This window comes from Onychostoma macrolepis, chromosome 10 (assembly GCF_012432095.1).
Source record: "Onychostoma macrolepis isolate SWU-2019 chromosome 10, ASM1243209v1, whole genome shotgun sequence".
Classification (NCBI taxonomy): domain Eukaryota; kingdom Metazoa; phylum Chordata; class Actinopteri; order Cypriniformes; family Cyprinidae; genus Onychostoma; species Onychostoma macrolepis.
In genome coordinates this window covers 3,913,316-3,935,732 of record NC_081164.1, presented here as the reverse complement: position 1 = coordinate 3,935,732, position 22,417 = coordinate 3,913,316, and the positions used below count along the sequence as shown (strand labels likewise).

At 36.0% G+C, this 22,417-nt stretch overlaps 1 protein-coding gene across 3 annotated transcripts in view; it reads left to right on the top strand.

The window, feature by feature from the left end:
- cntfr (ciliary neurotrophic factor receptor) overlaps positions 1 to 12,462 on the top strand; it is a 206,143-nt gene extending 193,681 nt beyond the window's left edge. For all 3 annotated transcript variants that reach the window (XM_058789387.1, XM_058789389.1, XM_058789386.1), the window contains 3 exons: positions 2,762 to 2,951; positions 6,571 to 6,688; positions 11,316 to 12,462. In XM_058789387.1, the coding sequence (XP_058645370.1) occupies positions 2,762 to 2,951; positions 6,571 to 6,688; position 11,316 (309 nt within the window). In that variant the 3' untranslated portion in view covers positions 11,317 to 12,462. The remainder of the gene's footprint in view (positions 1 to 2,761; positions 2,952 to 6,570; positions 6,689 to 11,315) is intronic.
- The last annotated feature ends 9,955 nt before the right edge of the window (positions 12,463 to 22,417 follow it).

Genomic DNA, 22,417 nt, shown 5'->3' with positions numbered 1-22,417 from the left:
TCCCTCGCACCCTTCCTGGACCCACGAGGACACCAGCGTGCATGCGGGGAAGAGACCGGTCTCCCGAGGAGAGGCGCTGGGCATTTAACAGCGGCGGTGATGAGGCTTCATTCAGTCCAGCTGTGCCTCATCACACGCCGCCAGCCGCGTTGATCCCACGCCTCCTCTCATCCACCCACTCCAGTCGGGAGCCTGGTGAAGGCGGCGAATAAGGGACGGGTGGTGATGATAATGAGGGGAGGGCCACTGATCCGTCACATTATATATATATATATAAATAAATATATATTATATATATATATTAGTGGTGGGCCGTTATCGGCGTTAACGTGCTGCGTTAATGTGAGACTCTTATCGGGCGATAAAAAAATATCGCCGTTAATCTATTCTCAAAGTTGGGTTGGGAGCTGGGTCTATACTACGCAAGCTATGATGACTTTCACCTCGATATTTTAGCGGATGTATACCTAGCGAATAGCACTGTAGGGGCGAGCGAGTCTTGAAGCTGTGTGTATGCGTGCTAACATGGATGCAGCTATGAAGCGCGGGTTTGCTTCAGGAAAATTTATTTTTAAGAAGCTTCCCAATGGAAATCGGCAAGTCATTTCTGTCTCTACGTTACATGGTCGCACTCTCTGTATCGCGTTCCGCCCCGGTTCGCACACACACACACAAACAAACGTAAGCGCACACACAAGTGAGCACACTCCCACTCCTATTTGTAAATATTAAGCCGCAAAACGTCTATTTAAATATGACTTCTCTGTGTTAATGTATGGCGCAGACGCGTGGGTTTGTTCACTCATACAGAAGCGTGCGACGCTTGCGGCGATATTAACGTCTGTCGTCTCACTAAATGAGGACATAAATACATGAACAACATCTCCAGAACTGCTCTGAGAGTCACTTCATGAGCATTCGAGCGTTTCATTTGAGAAAAACTATCCTCACGGCAACCCGTCAAAATAAAAGTTCGGTTTCACTTGAAGACATTGGGCAGAACGTAATAGGCTACTACTACTAAAACTATTAAAACCTTATCTTTAAGGAATAATCATACAATGTCTTCAGTATTATTATCAATATTAAATTCTTGATGACTGCTAGTTGTTTACTACTAGTAGTAAACTTATTCTGATCTAGTTGGCAGAATTCAAATGAGCCATTTTACTCTAGATTAATTCCAAGATTACAGTGAGATTAATCTAGATTAAAAAAATTAATCTATGCCCACCACTAATATATATATATATATATATATATATATAGTTGGACTCATGCAACTCTTAAATTTATGACTTAAATTAAATTTAAAATTCCTCTTCCTGTCATTCCAGTTCAACATTCTGTGGTCAATGCCAATTAAATCCACATTCCAGCTCATAAATTGAAAAAGAAAGCTCAGAATTTTCCGCAGTCCTGCTGTGTGACAGATAAAGAGCGAGAAAAGCACAGATTGAGCAACTGCGACTGAGTGCCGCACATGATGTTGAGTTCCAGACCGGAGCTTCAGCAGTGCAGGACAGACCAGTGATGGATGCGTGGGATGAGTCATAGACGCTGGGCTGTCTCTACCATCACTCATCTCCCTCCACAGGCCTCAGCTGCAGTGCATTAGTCAAATTTCCCCCTCCTCAAAGCGGCCAAGACATGCACGGGACTTCCCAGCCTCTTTGTGCCCCCTCCTCTGTTGTGGTCAAGTGACCCTCATTACCGACAGGCACCAAAGAGTCCACAGGTGGTCCTCAGGTGTGTGCAAATCCACTGCAGCACACAAACAGGAAGTGGACTATCAACAGATTTAAGGACTCTGACATGTTGTTTGGTCATATTGCATTTTCTATGAGATTTTCTATGAGAATGAGCAAAAAAGTTTCATTTTTACTGAAATATTAATGTAATTATAAAGTGTCATTATACAAATCCAAGTACAAATGCAAATCTAGTGGTAAGAAACCGTAGTAATAATGATAATAATTCTTATACTTAACTGAAGTCAATTCATTCAAATAGTTTAACATCCAATTATTTAAATACAATTATTATTATTATTATTATTATACAAAACAAATATATCTATATTAAATATAATATTATTATCTATATTAAATATATAAATGATCAATACAGCAATATCACAAAAGATATAAATGTTTTATTTAATATATTATAATTTTAATATTATTATAATGTAAATATAATTTTAATAGATATTTGCTGTACTGATAATTTTATAAAATGTGAAAGTATAAATATTTATTTATTTTAAATATTTATTTTTAAAATATTTATTTATGTTTACTTATTTATTTGTTTTTAAATATGTATTATTAAATATTTATTTATTTTAAATATTTATTTATTTATTTATTTACTTAATTACTTATTTATTTATTTATTAAACATGTATTATTAAATATTTATTTATTTATTGATCTGTCTTTTATTCCAGATTAATGTTTGCTTTCATGTAATCTCCTGAAGTCCAGTTATTGAAATTGAATTTTGTTTATGTGGAAGATGCATATTCAAATCCAGCCTGCATCATGATCTCAACCCACCCCTGCACCCATCATTTCCTGTTAGCTACGGCAAGAAGCCCCCCTCACCCACCCAAAAACCGCTGATCAACCCTTTCCCCACAAACACCTCTAATGAAACATTCTTCATGCTGTGCATCTCGTATGTAATCATCTCAACAACACGCTTCTTTCCCATAAGTTCCATATCCCTGATTGGCTCTCTTGTTATTGATTGACAGGTGGAGCTCTCTGACAGCACCTCCCACACCATCACCGACGCCTACCCGGGGAAAGAGTACATCATCCAACTGGCGGCCAAGGACATGGAGATCGGCACTTGGAGCGACTGGAGCGTGGCAGTCCATGCCACCCCCTGGATGGAGGAACCCAAGCCCATCACCTCCACCACTGAGAGCGACATTATCCCAGGTATGCATGAGCTGCCGACCGTTTGCACACTACTCTCCTATTCACTGTAATGGCGGTCCCGTCTGCCCCCGTGATCTCTGTTCTCTCATAAAACAATAATAGCGGCTGATAATGAAGAGACGGCGTCTGGAGCCCTGCATCTCAAAGTCGCGCTGCCCTCTGCTGTCAGAGAGGTTCAACAACAAATGAATAGTTGATGCACTCTGAGGTTAATGAGGAATTGACATCAGGTTCTGTTGAGTTTAAGGATGAAAATTATAAAGGAGATGCCATATTTAATCTGACACCAGAAATAGCCATGTATAGTCTCAAATCATGTTCCTGGTCAAGTTGTGCTCAGTTCTTCAGTTAATTTATCCAAAAGAAAACACAATGAGATTTTCTTGGTAGCTTGGCCTTCGGCCTCCAGTCACAAAGCCTTCTGAGAACTGAGAGTTGTCCTTCACAATCCACTGCAAAGATGTGGATTCAGCTCTGACTCCATTCTACAGCCACTTTTCACCATCCAAACAGTTCCTGGAATAAAATTTCAATATTTTGTTCTCCATTTTTTTCCCCCTCACTGACAATTCTGTTTTCCTGAAATGCATCATATGATGGAAGTAAATGGTTTTCGAATCCTACTTCATCTTGAAAACTGTATTTTATTTATTTCATCCCTTCAATCACAGAATCCTTAAATGTCACGTCTCTTCAGTTTATCGATCAATGCGCAGGTTCTCAACTGTACAACATATTTTATGAACTGTACTGCTACCCCATCATTCAAATTATATTATTTTGTTAAGCGTGTTCTCCAACTGAGTTCTGCACGCTTGCAAATTCTTTCATCATAAACCGAGCAGATAAAATGTAAAAAGATATTTATTTTTCTGTGTAGAAAACATCACAGATTATAATGAGAGTTTTTGCAGGAGTGTGTAACTTGCGATAGACTGAAGTCATGGACCGCTTCAGTGATGAGGAACGTTCTTTGCATGGTTTCAGTATATAATTTATAATTAATTAAAAAAAAAAAACATTTTATTTTTCATCCTGCTAAGATAACCAATGTGAAATTATCCCACTTAGGTGGCCTTAACTACTATGTACTTACATTTAAATTAATCATTTGATACAATGCACTTATTGTGTACATACACGTTCTTACACTGTACTTATATTGTTAATAATACCTTTATGTAATTACATCTGTAATTAATTTCTGTAATTACATTTATAATTACACTGTTGACCCATCCCTTACACCTTAACCTATCCTTAAACCTACCCATACCTCTTAACCTGTCCCTAACCTTACCCATATCCCACCTCAATAGCAGTAAATGTGTTTTACAATACAATATGAACACAATAAGTAGATTGTACTTATTTTTTTTATGTACATACATAGTAATTGAGGCCACCTAATATAAAGTGTGACCAATTAAAGTGTTACCAAATAAATAAACTCATAAACGGTTCTTAGCCTTTTTTCCCTGCATAGCCAGAATATGATGCATTGTTTCCCCAAACACAAAAACTTTTTTAAATGTATTCTTTTAATCAACATTAATACATTAATAATCATTAGTATAATATTGAGGGGAATAATCGACTACATTACAGTATATGTCACTTTTGCACCTTTGCAGTGTAAAGATGTTTTTTTGTCGATTTTATTAGTAAAAGACTATTGAATCAATTGATTAAATTTAAGTGTTTGTCATAAACGACAACACAGATACATAGAAGGAGGTAATTATTAAACATTTTACATACAAAGGTAAAACATGCTCCTGGAAATCAATTCCAGAGAAGCAAACATTGGCCCTTGATGGTAAAAGGAAGACGACGACGCAGTGTATGTACTACTGCCAAACAAAATCATGTCATTAGAGAGGACAGATTAAAAAAAAAAAAAAACACTCTTTAAAAAAATTATATTAATAAATTGAAAGCAATTTTTTTGGACTCCATAGCATTAGTTTACCCAGTGTGCAGATCAACAGTAAGTAATTTCTGTATGCTTTTGTACAGTTTTGCTTACAAACTGTCTTTATGCTCGTATTTTGAGTGATTCAGTGGCCAAAAAGAGAAAACAATAAATAAAGCTGAGGTTCTGATGGCCTATATGCAATATTAGTATCACTGCATCCCAGTTTGGGATTTAAGAGTACTGATACTGTGGTCCTTTCAGGGCAGACAAAGAGAATCTTGACTTGAAAACCCTAGTAATAGCCTATGTACATTTTGTTTTATAAATAGCACTGACAACTTGATGACTGTTATTAGAAGTAATATCTAGTGACGGCTGCCCTGCTCAGTTTGATCCAGTAGACGGTATTGAGTTTCTACCCCCTCCATGCACTCAGCGTATTTAATCCACACTATACTTGGAACGGAGGAAAGAATCAAAAAGTCAGCAGAATTGCATGCTAGTTTTGTGAGATGTGTGTCAAAACACTCTCTCTAAAAGCTTTTCTTTCTTTTCTCCTGGGTAAAACAGGAGAATGTCCTTGTAATAATTCCTCCTTTGCCTGTTATTTCAGCATTTTGTTTGCTTAATTTGAGATGAGTCATTGCGCAAGACAGCTCTTTCTACTTTATCTGCAGTGTTTTTCAGGGAGTCATTTCACACATTGTCACACTGCATGAAAAAATACAATAAACGTGATATAAAAACAATAACTAATATCTGCTTACAGTTGTGAAGTCAATTGCATTTAAAACTGCACAGCATGAAAATGTTCAGATGGCAGTGGAGCAGTTGTTTAGTTAACTCAAAATATTGTTGTAATGGTATTGTATTATGAGTTACAGATATAAAGTTTATTTTATTACAATGAATGTCTCATGTAAGCAGACTTTTGACTCTTGGTTTAAAATCGGGTCCAATAATTGGGCCAAGACCCACTCACTTACACAGGAAGAGACTGCCTAACTGATATGTAAAGTGACCAATCACAGCTCACTTTGTTTTTTATGTATTGTTAGGGGTGAGTAAATATATTTTATTGTTTTCCAACATCTATCCATTCATTTTTAATGGCTTTTTTTACCATTTGATATCTATACACCATCAAACAAAAGTGGTATAATCAAAGTAAAAAGCAATATGATATTTTTCTTACACTATGAAAATAAATGAATGTATATACTGTATCTTATTACTTAAATTATATTATTATTATTTATTTTTTATTTTTTTGGATGCACCATCATGGTTGCACCATATGACATTTAATAACCTGAAACTACCTTGCCTAGTCATAAAAAAAGATCAAATTATTCAATATTTTAAGTGACTTATTCAACTTGACACTTGGGTCTGTTGGGAGTTATTGGTGGTCGCACCACATGACTCTTTCTTTATATATATATATATATATATATATATATAGAGCCAAAAAGTAAAAAAAAAAAAAAAAAGATCAAAATCACATTTAAAAGCATTCTCATTGTATTCAAGTCATTGAATGTGTTGCTTTTTAATGTATTTTTGAAGGAATTAACAAATTAATCAAATGTAATTTTGTCATTCGTCATTCATCCATATTTTGTACAAGAACCATGGATTTACAAACCCGTACCTGGTAAAATACTTAGAAATAATGACCATTTTCTTCTCCCCTGGCAGAAACCACCCCTGGACCACCTTCAGCTGCACCACGAGTGGGTGAACCCACAGCAGCCTGCTCCACCCTTCTCTGGTCAACCCACCTGCTCCTGGCCTGCGTCCTGCTGTCCATCATGTGGTACGTGACCTCACTGCAATGCTATTTCCATGCATCTCATTCACTGATCTTATGTGAGAAAGGATCATGAGCTTTCAGTGAAACAATGCGAACAATGCATGAGGTGTGAACAATGAGCAATGTACGAGCATAATCTCTGACATAGCATTTATAAATCATAAGAGGCTTACCACATTATTCATGCAGCTGGACTACACTTTTACTAATTATGTACAATACAAGCTCACACTACACTTGAGACACCAATAACTACCTAATAGTCAGAACTTATGCACATATAGTTTATTAAAGAGATACTGTAACACAGTGAGTAACCAAAGCAGTGTCATGTTTGTTCCCCTCATTATCAGAGTTGGAGTCTTGATTTTGTGGTTTTGGTCTTCAGACCTCTATAGACCACATAAAATATGCCTTGGTCTGGGTCTCATTACTCAATGTCTTGGTTTGGGTCTTAAAACTTGAAGTAGTTCACTGAAAGTTCACCTAACTTATAAATGTTCAATTAGGCTTAAGTCGTGGTCACATTTTTGGCAAAATTTCGCCGTAGTGTAGTGAGGCATGAAGCACAGCTCACACAAAAATCACACAGGCAGGTTTCTGTTGGTCAACATAACAAATTCACATGACCAACTTGAACCTGTTGTGAAATCTGAATGGGAAAACCTTTCGCCTTCATGCAAAATGAGCAATTGTTTGGATTTCAATTGAAATGACTGCAGTTTATAAAGGTAAATGTGACGGCCCCTCTAGTCGGGGTCTGGCTCTCAGACAAGACACAATTATCTATTTCCAATTATCTATTTCCAAGGTACTAATGGTGATAATTAACTCAGCCACTACTTGGCACTGTATTGCCATACCTTATGAAGAATTCAGAACAATGGCTACGCAGCCCATTTACAAAATGTCTTTATATTAGTAAATGAGTGCTGCAATACATTTACGAATTTGTCAATTCAGTTCATTGAAATAGACAACTTTTTTCTCATGTCTTAAAGTAGTTCACCAAAAAAGAAAATTCTGTCATTAATTACTCCCTAATTACTCCATTAACGACCCTCATGTCGTTCCAAACTCGTAAGACCTTCGTTCATCTTTGGAACACAAATTAAGATATTTTTTTATGAAATCCAAGAGCTTTCTGATCCTGCATAGACAGCAATGCAATTTTCATTTCTGGGTGAACTATCCCTTTAACGTATGTTTACACAACAACAATGTACTAAAAAACTGAAAAGTTTCATCTTTGCATTTTTGAAAAGTTTCATATACAGATAACAATGTTGTCAAAATGGTTTGCGATAAAAATGTTGTAAAAATGCTGTATTATGCATTTCAGGCCAGTAGTTGGCGATGTAAAGAAACATTATGTGCATATATGCATTTTATGCATTCCTATAGACCAGGGATAGGCATCTTCGGTCCTGGAGGGCCGGTGTCCTGCAGAGTTTAGCTCCAACCCTAATCAAACACACCTGCCTGTAACTTTCTAGTGATCTTAAAGACATTGATTAGCTTCTTCAGGTGTGTTTGATTAGGGTTGGAGCTAAACTCTGCAGAACACTGGCCCTCCTGGGGCCTCATTTATAAAATGTTGCGCAGAAACCGTCCTAAATTTGATCTTACGGTCGTTTCTCAGAAATGCGTACGTGCGATTCATAGAATGAACGTACAAACAGAAAACGAGCGTACGCGCCTATTTCAGATGTGAAATCTATGAATTGCAAATTATGTTGAACTTGCGCGCAATTGAATGGTTTCAGCTCTCTGCCTTGTAAACGACTCCTAATTAATATCATTAACATATTGCATATTAAAATATCACCAATCATCATAATTTAGAACAGCGACCTGCAAGAACAGCTTACATTTGAAAAATTCTGCATTACTCCGACAATAAAAAGTGCGTATGTCTGCTCGGACCCTGACGTGACGCTAAGCACTTTTCCACGTCAAAGACCGTTTTTATAAATATGAGCGTTGGCGTGGATTTAAGCGTACGCACACTCTACGATCAAATCTGTGCGTACGCACGCTTTATAAATGAGTAAATGAGGCCCCAGGACCGAAGCTGCCTATCCCTGCTATAGACTGAATACGTAATAAGCATGCATATGGCATCATTGTTTACATAGTTTACATGGAGACGATAATGGTATCCTTTACAAAAACTTGCACTTTGAAAGCCGTCTTCAAAAGTTTACGTTTTCAGGCCCCCAAAATGCTGTTGTTATGTAAATGAACAGACAAAGTGCATAAAAAATAAAAATTTTAGTTGAAAACCGTGTTGCAGACGTTGAGAGGTCTAGTCTTAGTGTAGATCTGGATCTTATTGGTTCTGGTATTGATCTGGATCTTAGTGGGTCTGGTATTTGTCTAGGTTTGGATCTTAGGGTTCTGCTTTTCATCTGGATCACAGTGGGCTGGTATTGAATTAGGGGGTCTGGTCTGGGTCTTTAAGCTCCATCTTGTAGACCATTCTTTTCAAGGGCTAAAATCACTCCCACATGCGCTGTTGTCTCTACACAAGTCCACACGGACGCAAAAACTAGGATGTGTGCGCAGACATCAACAGACAGAACTGATGACAAAATTTATGTCATGCAAACAGTCCGTGAGCCCGAGCAGAACGCGAACAAGTATATTTTCGGCTTTAGTGGTTCTGCCATTGATCTGGATCTTAGGAGGTCTGGGTAATTGGTGGTGTACTAGTGATATAGGTATTTAAGTGGTCTGGTATTGTTCTGGGTCTTAAGAAGTCTGGTATTGATCGTAGTCTCAGGGGGTCTGGTTTTTATTTAGGTCTTAGTGGATCTGGGTTTGAGTCTTGAAGGTGGTGGTCGTCTTAACTCCACTCAGACTTATGCATCTTCCAAGTGCTCACAGTACTTCCAGAATGTGATTTTTGTATCGCTCTTGACAGTCATAAGTACTACACCTAATGGACTAGATATCGGCAGACTACTGGAAGAGTTTCCCTCTCAAAACAAAGACTGTTGGGCTTTCTGGTAATTATGTGAAATGAACACCATTACAGTGTGGCTTCCATCCTGAAAAACTGTAGAGATTGTTGACAGCCGGTTACAATACAGGACACCCAACCAGAGACCATCGGCTCATTAGACCGGCACGATCCACCCAGAACCTCTGAGAAACTGAGGGACAGACCCGGTTACTGGTGCTTACAGCCAAATAAACCTCATCGATCCCCTGCACGAGTCAGAAAGCCGGAGGAGATAGTCGAGTAACAAGCCTGAGATTCATTAGCACTCGGGCCATATGTTTACAGCATGCCTGTTATCTCCAACTCAGCAACATGGCATAACGAGCCTATCTCTAATTAAAGCAAGCTCATGCATGGAGCTGAAAGGCAGGAGGAAGTGTATGATAGCGCCTCAGGGGTAGGATGTGTTCGCCCTCCCGAGACGGCCACGTACACGCAGAAATACCTTCGCCTTATACTGCCGCAGCCAGCCGTTCTGAGCGAGATTTAATTGGTCAGCCCGTAACAGGCCAAGACAAAATTAAAGGCAACATCACGGGTGGCTGCTCACCAATTACATCTTCCCACTGGCATGAAGTGGGAGCCATTTGGATATTGCTCTCATTGGCCCCTGTTTGTTCTCATTTGCAATACTGTGTTGGTAATTTAAACTGTAGTAGGCTGACCACTGTATAAAAGTGCTCTGTTGGGGAATGTTTTCAAATTCGTTTAAGGAGTTGACTGTCATTTATTTGAAGATACACTAACATGGTGACTAAATCTAGCAACCATTCCAAGGTTCAGAAGTTATGCAAAATGCAAAATCTGTCAAGTTCATGTCCAAGTCGTATTTCACATCAAATCATAAAGGAAGCTTACTTTTTGTATTATAACAATTATTTTCATGACAATTAAGCACATATTTCTCCACTCCATTTTTCATTACAGTTATGCCACAAATATAATTGTCGTTATGTTAACATGAAAAAGGTGTATTATTTAAAATGTATGTCATTTATACACCATGTTTGTTGTATTGACTATAATTTATGCAAACAAAAAAATTAATAAATTAGTTAAAATTACTTTAAAATAGGAATATTATGACAATCAAGATGAAGATTTTAGTTAGTAACGTAATCTAGGTTACTCATTTTAGGTACTGTATTCTGACTACTTTTTAGATTATTTTTCATGGAACTTGTTTTAAATTTACCATTCATAATCAATAATACATTTCAAAATTATTTGTTTTATGCATAGTGCCCCTATGTGAATATGTAATCACATAATCCATAAAAAAAGTAACTGTCATCTGATTATATACATTGTAAAATGTAATATAATCAAACTACAAGTACTTATTTTTTGGAATCTGATTACATAATCCAGATTACATTTACTACCCAGCACTGGTTATACATACAGTTTTTCAAATAAAAAGTTTATTCGAAACTTTCTATAATATTATTTATTTAAATGATGCTTACAGCTAGCTATCACAGTTTTAATAAATAAATGTTATTTTGGAGGATTCTATGGTTATCATTGAACATTTTTGCCAGATGTATTTTTGCCCTTCAGGTAAAGATATGAATGAGATGAAAAAGCTAACATATATTTTATTTTCTTCATTTTTTCCAGATGTGTAAGCTTCATTCCTGTGGAAAAAAAATGAGGAGTCTTCTATTTCTATTTTGCACATGTTAATAGATATCGTGCATTGATAATTTAATTCAAGTTCTTTTTCTCACGAAAGAAGAAAGACCTAGAAAGATTAATAAACGCTGACATTTACAAAAGGAAGACAAAAGAACAATAAAACACTTCAACATCTCTGACGATGACAGACCAGATGCAGACACAGGAAGCGAACCCCAGGGGAGCAAAATATTTGGGGACACGAGATTCACCTGCCTGGCAGCACAAGAAGAAAACAAACAAACAAACAAAACAAAATGCATCCACCTCATTTTCGTTTGTCACAAGATTTGTCAGCCCATTTCGATCCTTCAAACTGTTCCAAGGACAGAAAAAGCTCATTTTGTGTAACATCGATTTCCACGACATACAGCTAACTCATCATGCCAAAGACTTGGACTGTTTTTCTTTTTCCATGATCCCTAGCTTCCCCAAGCCTGTGTCTGTAAGGGATTGAAACTGGCAGTACGAAATCTTCACAAGCTTCAAAGACTGAGGAGTAACACATTTATTTTGAAGGCCATCATTTGATATCTATTGTGTTCTTTTTGTTTACTGCTTTTCCTTTTATCATTTTTTTGGCCCCTGAACACAAAGTTGAAACTGTAAATAACAAATTGGTTTGGACTGTTCTGGACCGCCTTTTGTAACCGGAAGAACAACGTGTCGTGTCAGACCATCTGAAGATTAAGCACCGTTCGAAAACATCTTTTCATTCTTTGCCTATTTGCCTTTCACCATCTGTATTTGCAGACTTTTCTAGTCAATATCACAGTTTAATACTACCTTCTTCAAGAAATATTGTTTCGCTTTGTTTTTGTTTATCATTGAATAAAATATAATTTTAGAACCTTAGAACTTTTTTGTTTATTTGTTTGTGGTTTGCTTTTTTTCTTCCTCTTTCTTTTCAAACCTTCATAATTGCTTAATTCTCCTTGATCATATTTTGTAAACTATGATATGTATCTTTAACATGAGAAAAGTTTATTATTTAATAATGTATGTATTAGCTTTAGATTCTTGTAACCTGTATCTGGGTTCTTTTTATAGATGTATATAAAATGAGAAGTTGTTCATTAAATGTGACCATTTCACAATGAGTAGAACCTGTCAGTCTTTTTCATGTCTATCATTGATTGTGTTGCATTTCTCAACTGGTTTTATATTGGTGATCCAACACAATACCAAAATCCTTTACAAAATAGGGATATTTGTGGATATTGACCAATGTTATCTAACTTTTATCAAGAGACAAATTAAAGGGATAGTTCACCCAAAAATTTAAATAAATCTGTCACCCTCACGTCGTTCCAAACCCGTAAGACCTTCGTTCATCTTCAGAACACAGATTAAGATATTTTTGATGCATTCCGAGAGCTCTCTGACCCTCCATAGACAGCAAGGGTCCTTACATGATCAAGGCTCAGAAATGTAGCAAGGACATCGGTAAAATAATCCATGTGACATCAGTGGTTCAACCGTAACTTTACGAAGCTACGAGGATACTTTTTGTGCACAAAGAAAAGAAAAATAATGACTTTATTCAACAATTTGTCTCCTCTACGTCACCCTATAGCGCCATTTTGGAGAGTATCACATACGTAAACAATGTATGCAATGTATGTACATTGCTTACACTTTGATCTGAACGAAAACAACGTATCCACGTACATACGTTGCATACGTTGTTTACATATGTGATACTCTCCAAAATGGCGCTATAGGGTGCTCTCGGAATTCATCTAAAATATCTTAATTTGTGTTCTGAAGATGAATGAAGGTCTTACGGGTTTGGAACGACATGAGGGTGAGTAATTAATGACAGAATTTTCATCTTTGGCCGAAATAACCCTTTAATTTGTTGGAAAATGTAGCATTTAGCATTTTTCATCACCGTGACCCTACCAGAACCATCTCGAGTTGTGAGAAAACTCAACTATTTTAAAAGGTACCGATTTCGCATGGATTCAATCTTTTGAATAACAGTAAGCATGAAGGTCCACTCCTAAACCCAACTATCAATAGATGCAAGCAAAACATATGAAAATGTATGAGTAAGGCTATAAGAATTTGCAACCAATTTGCCAAAATGTAAAATATTAGCAATATGTAAAAAAGTATCAGTATCATGAGTTTTTTGAACAGAACTGACCTGCGACCCAAAGTTGGGTCTCAACCTCAGACGTCACGCCCACAGACCGTTGGCTAAACGTCTGATGCATAGGCTACGGCACACTTAGCTGGAAACACTTCAGGAATTTCGAAGTCGTCATCGGATTGGTTAAATTATACAGGATTTCCGGGAGACGCGTGTGTCGCGTTCTTTAATGTTCCGTCTGGAAACAAAGATGCTGTGATGCCAAACCCGCTCACGAAAGTAGAAAGCCGCCATGTTTACAACTGTGACGACAAACGCTTATCAGCATCAACTAAACGCTGGATTTTCAAAAGTATGTGAAAAGTGTAAAGTTCACGGCATACATCCGAGAGTTTTACACACCGGTCTGTTATTGTGGTGACATTTCCACGCCCTGAAACGCCCTGATTCCAGACCTTCAGCCGTCAGTCAGCCTCAGACTAGGTCATGACCCATTTGAGAAGCACTGATCTAATATAAGCCACCCTTCTGACTATTACAGAGTGTGGATAAAGTCTCTTGATAAATGTTTTCTTTTGACTGTGAGCTAACACTGGAAGATGAGGTTGAAGAAGATTACAGATGATGGCATTCGAAACGTTCAATTAAAGCATCCTGTGTCTCTGCAAAACATCCATAAAACCATAAAACACTCTGAAGTAATTTATATAAATGGTCCATGGTACTTTTTTCTTCATATGTTTTTTATAGGCTGTAATTTGTGTTTATGCAAATACCATTCTGTTAAAGTAGTAGTTTAGAAATTAGTAATAAAAATTAAAACCCATGACCTTTCTTCTAATAAAACAAGAGCACTGTTAGGTTAGTACAATAAAAGTTTTGCGCTATATAACAAGTCTTCTGAAGCCAAAGAAGAGATTTTTGTAAGGAGACGAATATCTCCTGTCGGCTCTGAAATGAACTACAAGCTACATTCAGACTGTCAGTATTTGGGATTGGCGACCACATTTACTTACAGGTGTGAGTATTAAAATGTCCTGTTCACAAGAAGTATTGTCTGCATGAAGTCGAGCCTGACTATCGCATGCAACCATAGGGACAGTTTACTAAAGTAATATCAGAAATGGTCGACCCCATTAAACTGTAATGTCTCATCACATTTCACTCAACAAGAGTCCAGTTGAGATGTGAGTTCATTGGTCAAAACTTGACCAACAGCAGCTTTTATATTACACTAGATATCCAACCACAAATCTGACGGAAGCAGCTTCAGTGGAAACAATGACTGCATGCAGCTTGATTCTATAAAGCCTGTTTCCACAAAGAAGAAGAAAGAAAGAAAGAAAGAAAATAATTACAAATAATAATAATAAAAAAAGTTGTGCATTTTTATTTTCAGTCTGACTAAAATTTCCTGTTTATATCTCGCAATTTTGAGTTCATTTTGCATCTTGTAATTCAACCTTTTTTTTTTTGCCTTAAAATTTAAATTGAAAGTTTATATCTTACAATTCAAACTTTTTTCGTATAAATTGCAAGTTTATAATAGTTCTAACTTTATTTCTTGCAATTTTGAGTTAACATCTCACCATAACAGCATTTTGTTTTCCAAAATTGCAAGACAACACAGTTGTGACTTTCTCACAATTTAAAAAAAAAAATTCAAAATTGCGTTTTTTAATCTTAGACTACAACCTTTTTTTTTTTTCGTCCGAATTGCAAGTTTATATCTCACAATTCAAACTTTTTCTAATGTGCTGACTTTGACTTTCCTGCAATTGTGAATTTATATCTCACTATTCTGAATTAATTTTGTCTCAACCATGTTTTTCTCAAAATTGAGAATTTATATTTCACAATTCAGATATTTATTTATTTTTTCTAAGAAATGCAAGTTTTATATCTCACAATTTGGATTTGAGCAGATTCTAGTGCACTGTATGATGTAAATATGTAAATACACTGAAAATACGGTTACGAGCACTGGTGTGAGTTTGATTATAGAATGTGGTCATTATTCCCATAAAATGAGTGAATTTAACCATATTTTGGACTCGAATACAGGACTGATGATGACCATATACAGCTGTGTGAATGAAGCCAACCCAGAACCAAACAGCACTGATTCCAACATGTCTCAGAATTGCAATGGCACCATATTTGAGGGAATATATTTTACCTTTTAACTTTGTGTTCCAAAGAAGAAATGAAATCATACCGGTTTGGAACAGCAAATGACAACTTCAAGTAAATGATAACAGAAGTTTCATTTTGGGTGAACTATTCCATTAAGAGAAAAGAACATTTCCTTGTTGTATTTTCTTTCATATTTCCTTCAGGTTTGTCCACGAACGACTGAGATGTGAGTTACTACAGTATGTCTGGGAGAACCTTAACTCTCCTTCAAGCATCAATCTCTCTGTCTGTACACCCGGAGGCACACCGTTGGCTTACCCTTCACTTAAAGTCTTCTAAAGTCCAGACTCAAGAACCCTTATTAGCTGGTGAGGGAGAGGAGAAACTTACAGGAAAATCAATGGCTCACAGGCTCGCGGTCTCCAACGGCCGTCTAGCCAGGCATTACGATGACTGATCGGCCATGCAAGGCCTGTAGCGTTCAGGGGAAGCGGGAGAGGCTGGGTTAGTTATGGGGGCTATAGATTTGAGTTCTCTGATGGACAGCTGCCAGCCTGGGATATTAGGGAGCTTTTTTGGCTTTTTTAAGCATGCCAGTCGGTTCGCACAGAAGCACGTCTTTGACACAGCTGGTGCTCGTGGGGCTCGCTGTTGGCATCTTGATTGGCAGATGAAATAGCACTGATTTGTTGTAAACGAGTTGAATCAAGATGTCTGCGAAGTGAATAGAAATGATTTATATTTTTAGAGAGAGGTTGCACAAAGGCTGTGCACAAAACTTTGCAATTTTAACAATGTTTTTGCGCTCCACAAAGAAGCGTTTTCATCATCATAGACCTGCCTGTTTCAGTTTTAATGTAGAATCCGAGTCAGTTTTTAGGTTTTCATTCATTTTGCAACTGAGCTCCAGTGAGGCATGTAATTACAAGTTATTCATACAGCGTTACTCATATTGTAATCCGTTAATTATTATTTATTCATGTTAACTCAAAACACACAAATGATGTTATATAGTACATGGCATATAGTCTGTTAGCATGAAACTGAATTCTTAAACGGTTTGTGAATCTGGATATCTAATGGGAGAAAAGAATAGTGGGGGACTTTATTTTATTTATATCTGGAATTGACTGGATTGTGAAAAATGGATGTTGGAAACTGAAGGCGAAGATCACTCTTGAGAACAAGGAAACCTCTGTGAGAAACCAAGCAAAGATGTTTCAATAACAAAGTTTGATCAAACTAAATTTTTGATGAAAGGTATTAAAAACAAACATCTTCTTATTTTAAAGAGCTTAAAAGCACAACCATGTATATGTATTATATATATATATATATATTATAAGATGTTATATGTGTTCTATCAATCTGATGCATTAAATATTAAATATTAAATTACAAAGGAAAGAAATACACTGCATTGTTCTTTTTTACTTCAAAACCAGAATGTATTGATTAAAAATATATAATATTTTTAACGGAAAAAATATTGTTCATTTTATTCAGTATACTTGAGTGAAGTTCCAGAATATTTTCCAAGAATACTTTATGAAGAAGTTTACTATTTTGTATCAATGTAACATTCTTGAGATTAAATTGGCCCAAGTTTTTCTTCTTTGCAAGGTATATTTTGAGGCAGTGTTGGGGGTAACACATTACAATTAACGCAAATTATGGAGTCAGATTACTTTTGTTAAGTAAATAGTTACTTTTAAATCTACTACAAAATATCTGAGTAACTTTTTCAAATGCATAACGTGAGTTACTGTACTTCACTTTCCCATTTATTCACTGACATCTCTCCTGTCCTGTGTTGAGAGAAATCGGCACTTCCTTCAGCCTGAGGTTTATTCATTTCACTTTTCTCGTGAAAGGGCTTTTACAGTGCCCAAAAAAATATAACCATCTAATATAATATAATATAAAATATATATATATATATATATATATATATATATATATATATATAGTTATTAAAAAAAAAAACACATAAACTAGCTCAGCCCAGGTGATAAAAAGTAATGAATGCTTTTCATAAAGAGTAGCTTAGTATTTCTTAGTTAATGACAGAATTTTCATTTTTGGCTGAACCAAACCTTTTGTGCATGACACTTGCTGCTTTTTTGTTGTTGCCAGCCACTTCATTAGACACCGTGCATCATATGTGACCCTGGACCACAAAACCAGTCTTAAGTAGCACGGGGTATATTTGTAGCAATAGCCAAAAATACATTGTATGGGTCAAAATTATTAATTTTTCTTTCATGCCAAAAATCATTAGGATATTAAGTAAAGATCATGTTCCATGAAGATATTTTGTAAATGTATTACCGTAAATGTATAAAAACCTTTTTTGATTAGTAATATGCATTGCTAAGAACTTCATTTGGACAACTTTAAAGGCGATTTTCTCAATATTTTTATTTATTTTTTTGAACCCTCAGATTCCAGATTTTCAAATAGTTGTATCTCGGCCAAATATTGTCCGATCCTAACAAACCATACATCAACTTTCAGATGATTAAGGTACAAGCATTATGGGTGCAGATTGTCTATACCATTATATTAATATACACAAAACATAAGTTGCCTTTAAATGCAATATCATGATCACAATGCTGTATCTCCTCTTTAAATTACCACTTTTTTTCAATCAGTTTTTCCAGTGTCAAATGCTGAAAGTACTCAAGCTAGACCAGCCTGCTATTTTGACATCTTTTGTCAGACCTAAAGTTTAAGCCTCTGACAGCGCATTGGAGAAAATCAATAGACCATTGCATGCCTGTCTGCACCTCGGCCCGTCTAATGACAACCTCGACCTTTCAGAGGCACTAACTATATGAATGACACCTAATAACTGCAGGGCAAATTCAGTTTTGCCCCTCCCTCTGTTTCCAGTAGGTTTGGGAATCCTGGCGCAGATACAATCTCAATCTCCAGGGATAATCTCCTGACTGATCTTTAATATTTCCTGCTCAGCACTGCGTGGCGTATCTACACGTGGAATAGATATGATATTTACTTAGAGTAAATGTTAAATAAATCTCCATTTTAATATGTTTTGGATGAGTTCAGTAAGTTTGCAGGCAGCAAAAGTTGACATTTAGATTCACGAATTAAGAACTGAAGTTTTAACCCACTAACGCTTCAGTTACTGCCTTTTTTAATCAAACTTCAATCACTTTGAACTCAATTTTTTTCGTTTCTAAAACTCTGGAAATAGAACTGGCAAAAATATTGTTACAAGACAAATGGATGGAAACTAAGTTATTTTTTTATTTTTTTTTTACAATTTAAGAGGAATGTGTGACAATTAACGTTGCAAACTGTGCAGATTATGCATACTGTGTGTGTGTGTGTGTGTGTGTGTGTGTGTGTATGTACATATTAAAAATTATTATTTTTTAATTTAGTTATTTTTAATAAAAAAATAAAAAATAGCTCAAAAATTGTAATAAATTTAATGCCACAGCTCAAAATAAACAAACAAACAAACAAACAAATAAATACATATCTACATACATACATACATAAATAATCTGACCTGTAGTAAAAGTATAGAAAGTTAATAAATTGGCAGTCTTTTACTTATTTAGCAGACACTTTTTAAAGTGACCTCAAAATATTTCTCAAAATATGAGAATTTGTGTAGCAAAACCACAGACAAGCTTTTTTAAGCAGTAAAAGCAATAACACTTTATTATCAACTACATACAATTCTTTATATTTGAAAGCTAAATGTCAAATGGATTAGATAATAGAAATATCAAAATAAGATTTGATGCATGCTTCTCTGAAATGTTCCCCACTTTTTAAAACGCAACAGGCTTGTTCGAAATATTGTGGATTTTGCATAAATGATTGCCTGAAGTGGGCCACAAACAAACTCTAATGAAGAACTTTATGTGACTTTGTCATTGTTGCAAAGACTAGTTTGTGGATCCTTGAATGCCTGACTGCTGGAGACTTCCATCTGGCAGATGACGGAGCAGCAGGTACCCCCTCATAAACGCTGTGCCCATCTGAAACCTCTTTTTCACGCAGAGCCAACTGTTGGATATATTTCTCTTTCAGTGCTGGGTGTTTAGTGGGGTGTGATTCTTCTAATTGTAGATCTTCATTTGGCAGTTTTTGTAGCACATTTCGTGCTTGTTTTAAATCTTTTGAAAACTGGTACTGTGTGCAGTATGCAGCTGTCATAACCCAGAAGGCAGTAAGTGGCTTGCAGGAACTTTAATAAGATGGCTCATATGCACTGCCCTAAAAAGATGATTACAACACGCTTAAAAACCTCTGTGGCATTACATAACGAAATATCAAGCACGGTATTATCTTCAACAAATGATTATAGATATTTTCTCAGGTGTGATCTTTATACCCAGTTCAAAATATCTTATGAAATATCTTATGTTTTCTATCTGTGCATTTAAGCAGTTATGCCAGTTTCATATATGGTGATATTTAAATGTATTTCAACTCGTCATCTGCTAAGCATTAAATAATGTTTGTCAGTGACTGATATAAGTTATTTTAATGAAAAAAGAATGCACAAGAGTTTGACGTTAATGTGTTGTATGCATAATACATGCATGAAATACACAGAGCATACAAATATTGGGTAAAATATCATAGACAAATTTATCAATACGTTTAGATAGTCAATCAAATTTTTTTTCTTTTTTAACTGCACTCATTACATTTTTTTGATTTCCTTCCCTGGGAAGAATGTAATGCTGCCTTAGAATCTGGCCAAACAAGGTATCTATAAAACAACAATATTTGTCTACTGTACTATTCGCTTACCTTAGGAGACTTAGCAAATGTAGCATATCTCAGATTTAGATGTCATGTGCAATTAAGTCATTTTCGTTGGAAAAAAACAAGGCAATTTCTTGTCAAATGCAAGAAGCGTTTTAGCACTTACGCCACAAAACGAAGAGCAAATGATGCAGATTAAATGCGTAATTGCTGCTTTACTTGTATTTTTCCATTTAGCCACAGGGAATGATGGGACATGTAGTTTTAACACTCAAACCTTTTGTCTCTTCACGTTCTGCACTAACTGTAGCGTTGATGAGACGACTGATCCAATCCAACATATAAAGAGTTACAGTAGTCTATAGTCTAGACATTATAAAAGCATGAATGACTCTTTCAAACTCCTTCCACAGCAGGTAGGGCTTGACTTTAGCCAACAGTCTCAGCTGGAAGAAACTGGCTTTTACAACAGAACTAATCTGTTTTTCCAATTTAAAAGCGCTATCAAAAATCACACCAAGATTCTTGGTAAATGGACGAACATACAATCCTAAGTTACCAAGAGCATCTACACAAGCACTTAAATCCACAGGACGGCCAAACACAACAATCTCAGTCTTATTTTCATTACGACAAAGAAAGTTCTGATCCAACCATATTTTAAATCTCTCAGGCAATTAAGTAATGACAGAAAAGAGACGTTGTCATTTGTTTTGAAGAGAAAAATACATGTGTATATTATCTGCATAACAATGGAAGGAAATACTGTATTTTCTGAAAATATACCCCAAGGGCAACATAAACAACATGGGGCCCAATATGAACCCTTGGGGGATGCCACAAAGAAGGGGGGCAACAGATGAAGAAAATTCACCAAGGTGAACAGAAAAACTTCTGCACCATTTGAGGACTATGCCCTTAATGCCGACACAATGTTCAGTAATTAGTTAGTTAATGGTAAGTTACATTAATATACCAAACCACTACTCTCCTAAAAATAAAGGTGCTTCACGATGCCATAGAAGAACCTTTTTATCTAAATGGTTCTATAAAAACCTTTAACATCTGAAGAACCTTTCTGTTTCAAAAAAAAGGTTCTTTGTGGCAAAAGAAGGTTCATCATATTATAAAAGGGTAAGAAAGAGATGGTTCTTTAAACAACCTTTGACTGAACGGTTCTTTGTGGAACCAAAAATGGTTCTTCTATGGCATCGCTGTGAAGAACCTTTTAAGCACCTTTATTTTTAAGAGTGTAAGATTTTAAGAGTGATTTTAAGATATGATAATTAAACAACAACAACAAAAAAAACATAGTTTTTAAACATGTAAACTTATATTTGACAGTGAAAAATACTAAATTGACATTTCCACAATTCCCTGTGTGACACTTCACTTCACTTTTTTTTCTTCATTATTTTAGTGTCATGTGTTGTGCTCCTCTATAGTAGTATTCATCTGTGGAAGTATTTAGTATTTCATTATTATTTAGCTGTGGAAAAGTTGTGATGAAATTTGATTCGCCATGTGGTTTTATGTTGCTACCATAATTTTTTACGGTAAAATTTCACCAACCTCAGCTACTAGTTTTTACTGTATTTTTTTCTTTTCTTTTCTTTTTTATTGGTTTGGCTGTATTTAACTGATTTGGCAAGAAGAAATCATGTGACTAAATGATTATTTTCAGGCAAGCTTTATACTGTAGCTATTCTTCATCTGTCCCCACCATGATTCTTTGATTGACACATTCCAAACTCAAACTCTGGAATAAAGAAAATCCATATTTCCCACTTGTAAATATGTCATGTTCATATGCACTCATCTTCTAAACACGATCACTCGGACATGACTTAAAACCAGTATGTTCTGCATTGGTCGAGCTCTCTCAAGCGTCGGTATAGAGCACATCTGATGCACATCAAGTGTGAATCTCACTGTGTAATCAGCAGCAGAGAGAGGAGAACCCCACGACCGCTCTGACAGATGATCCTGGCCCCCGCAGACGTCCCGGGACAGCTGAGAAGGGCCCTGTTCATCTTCCTCCAACTCCCGCACC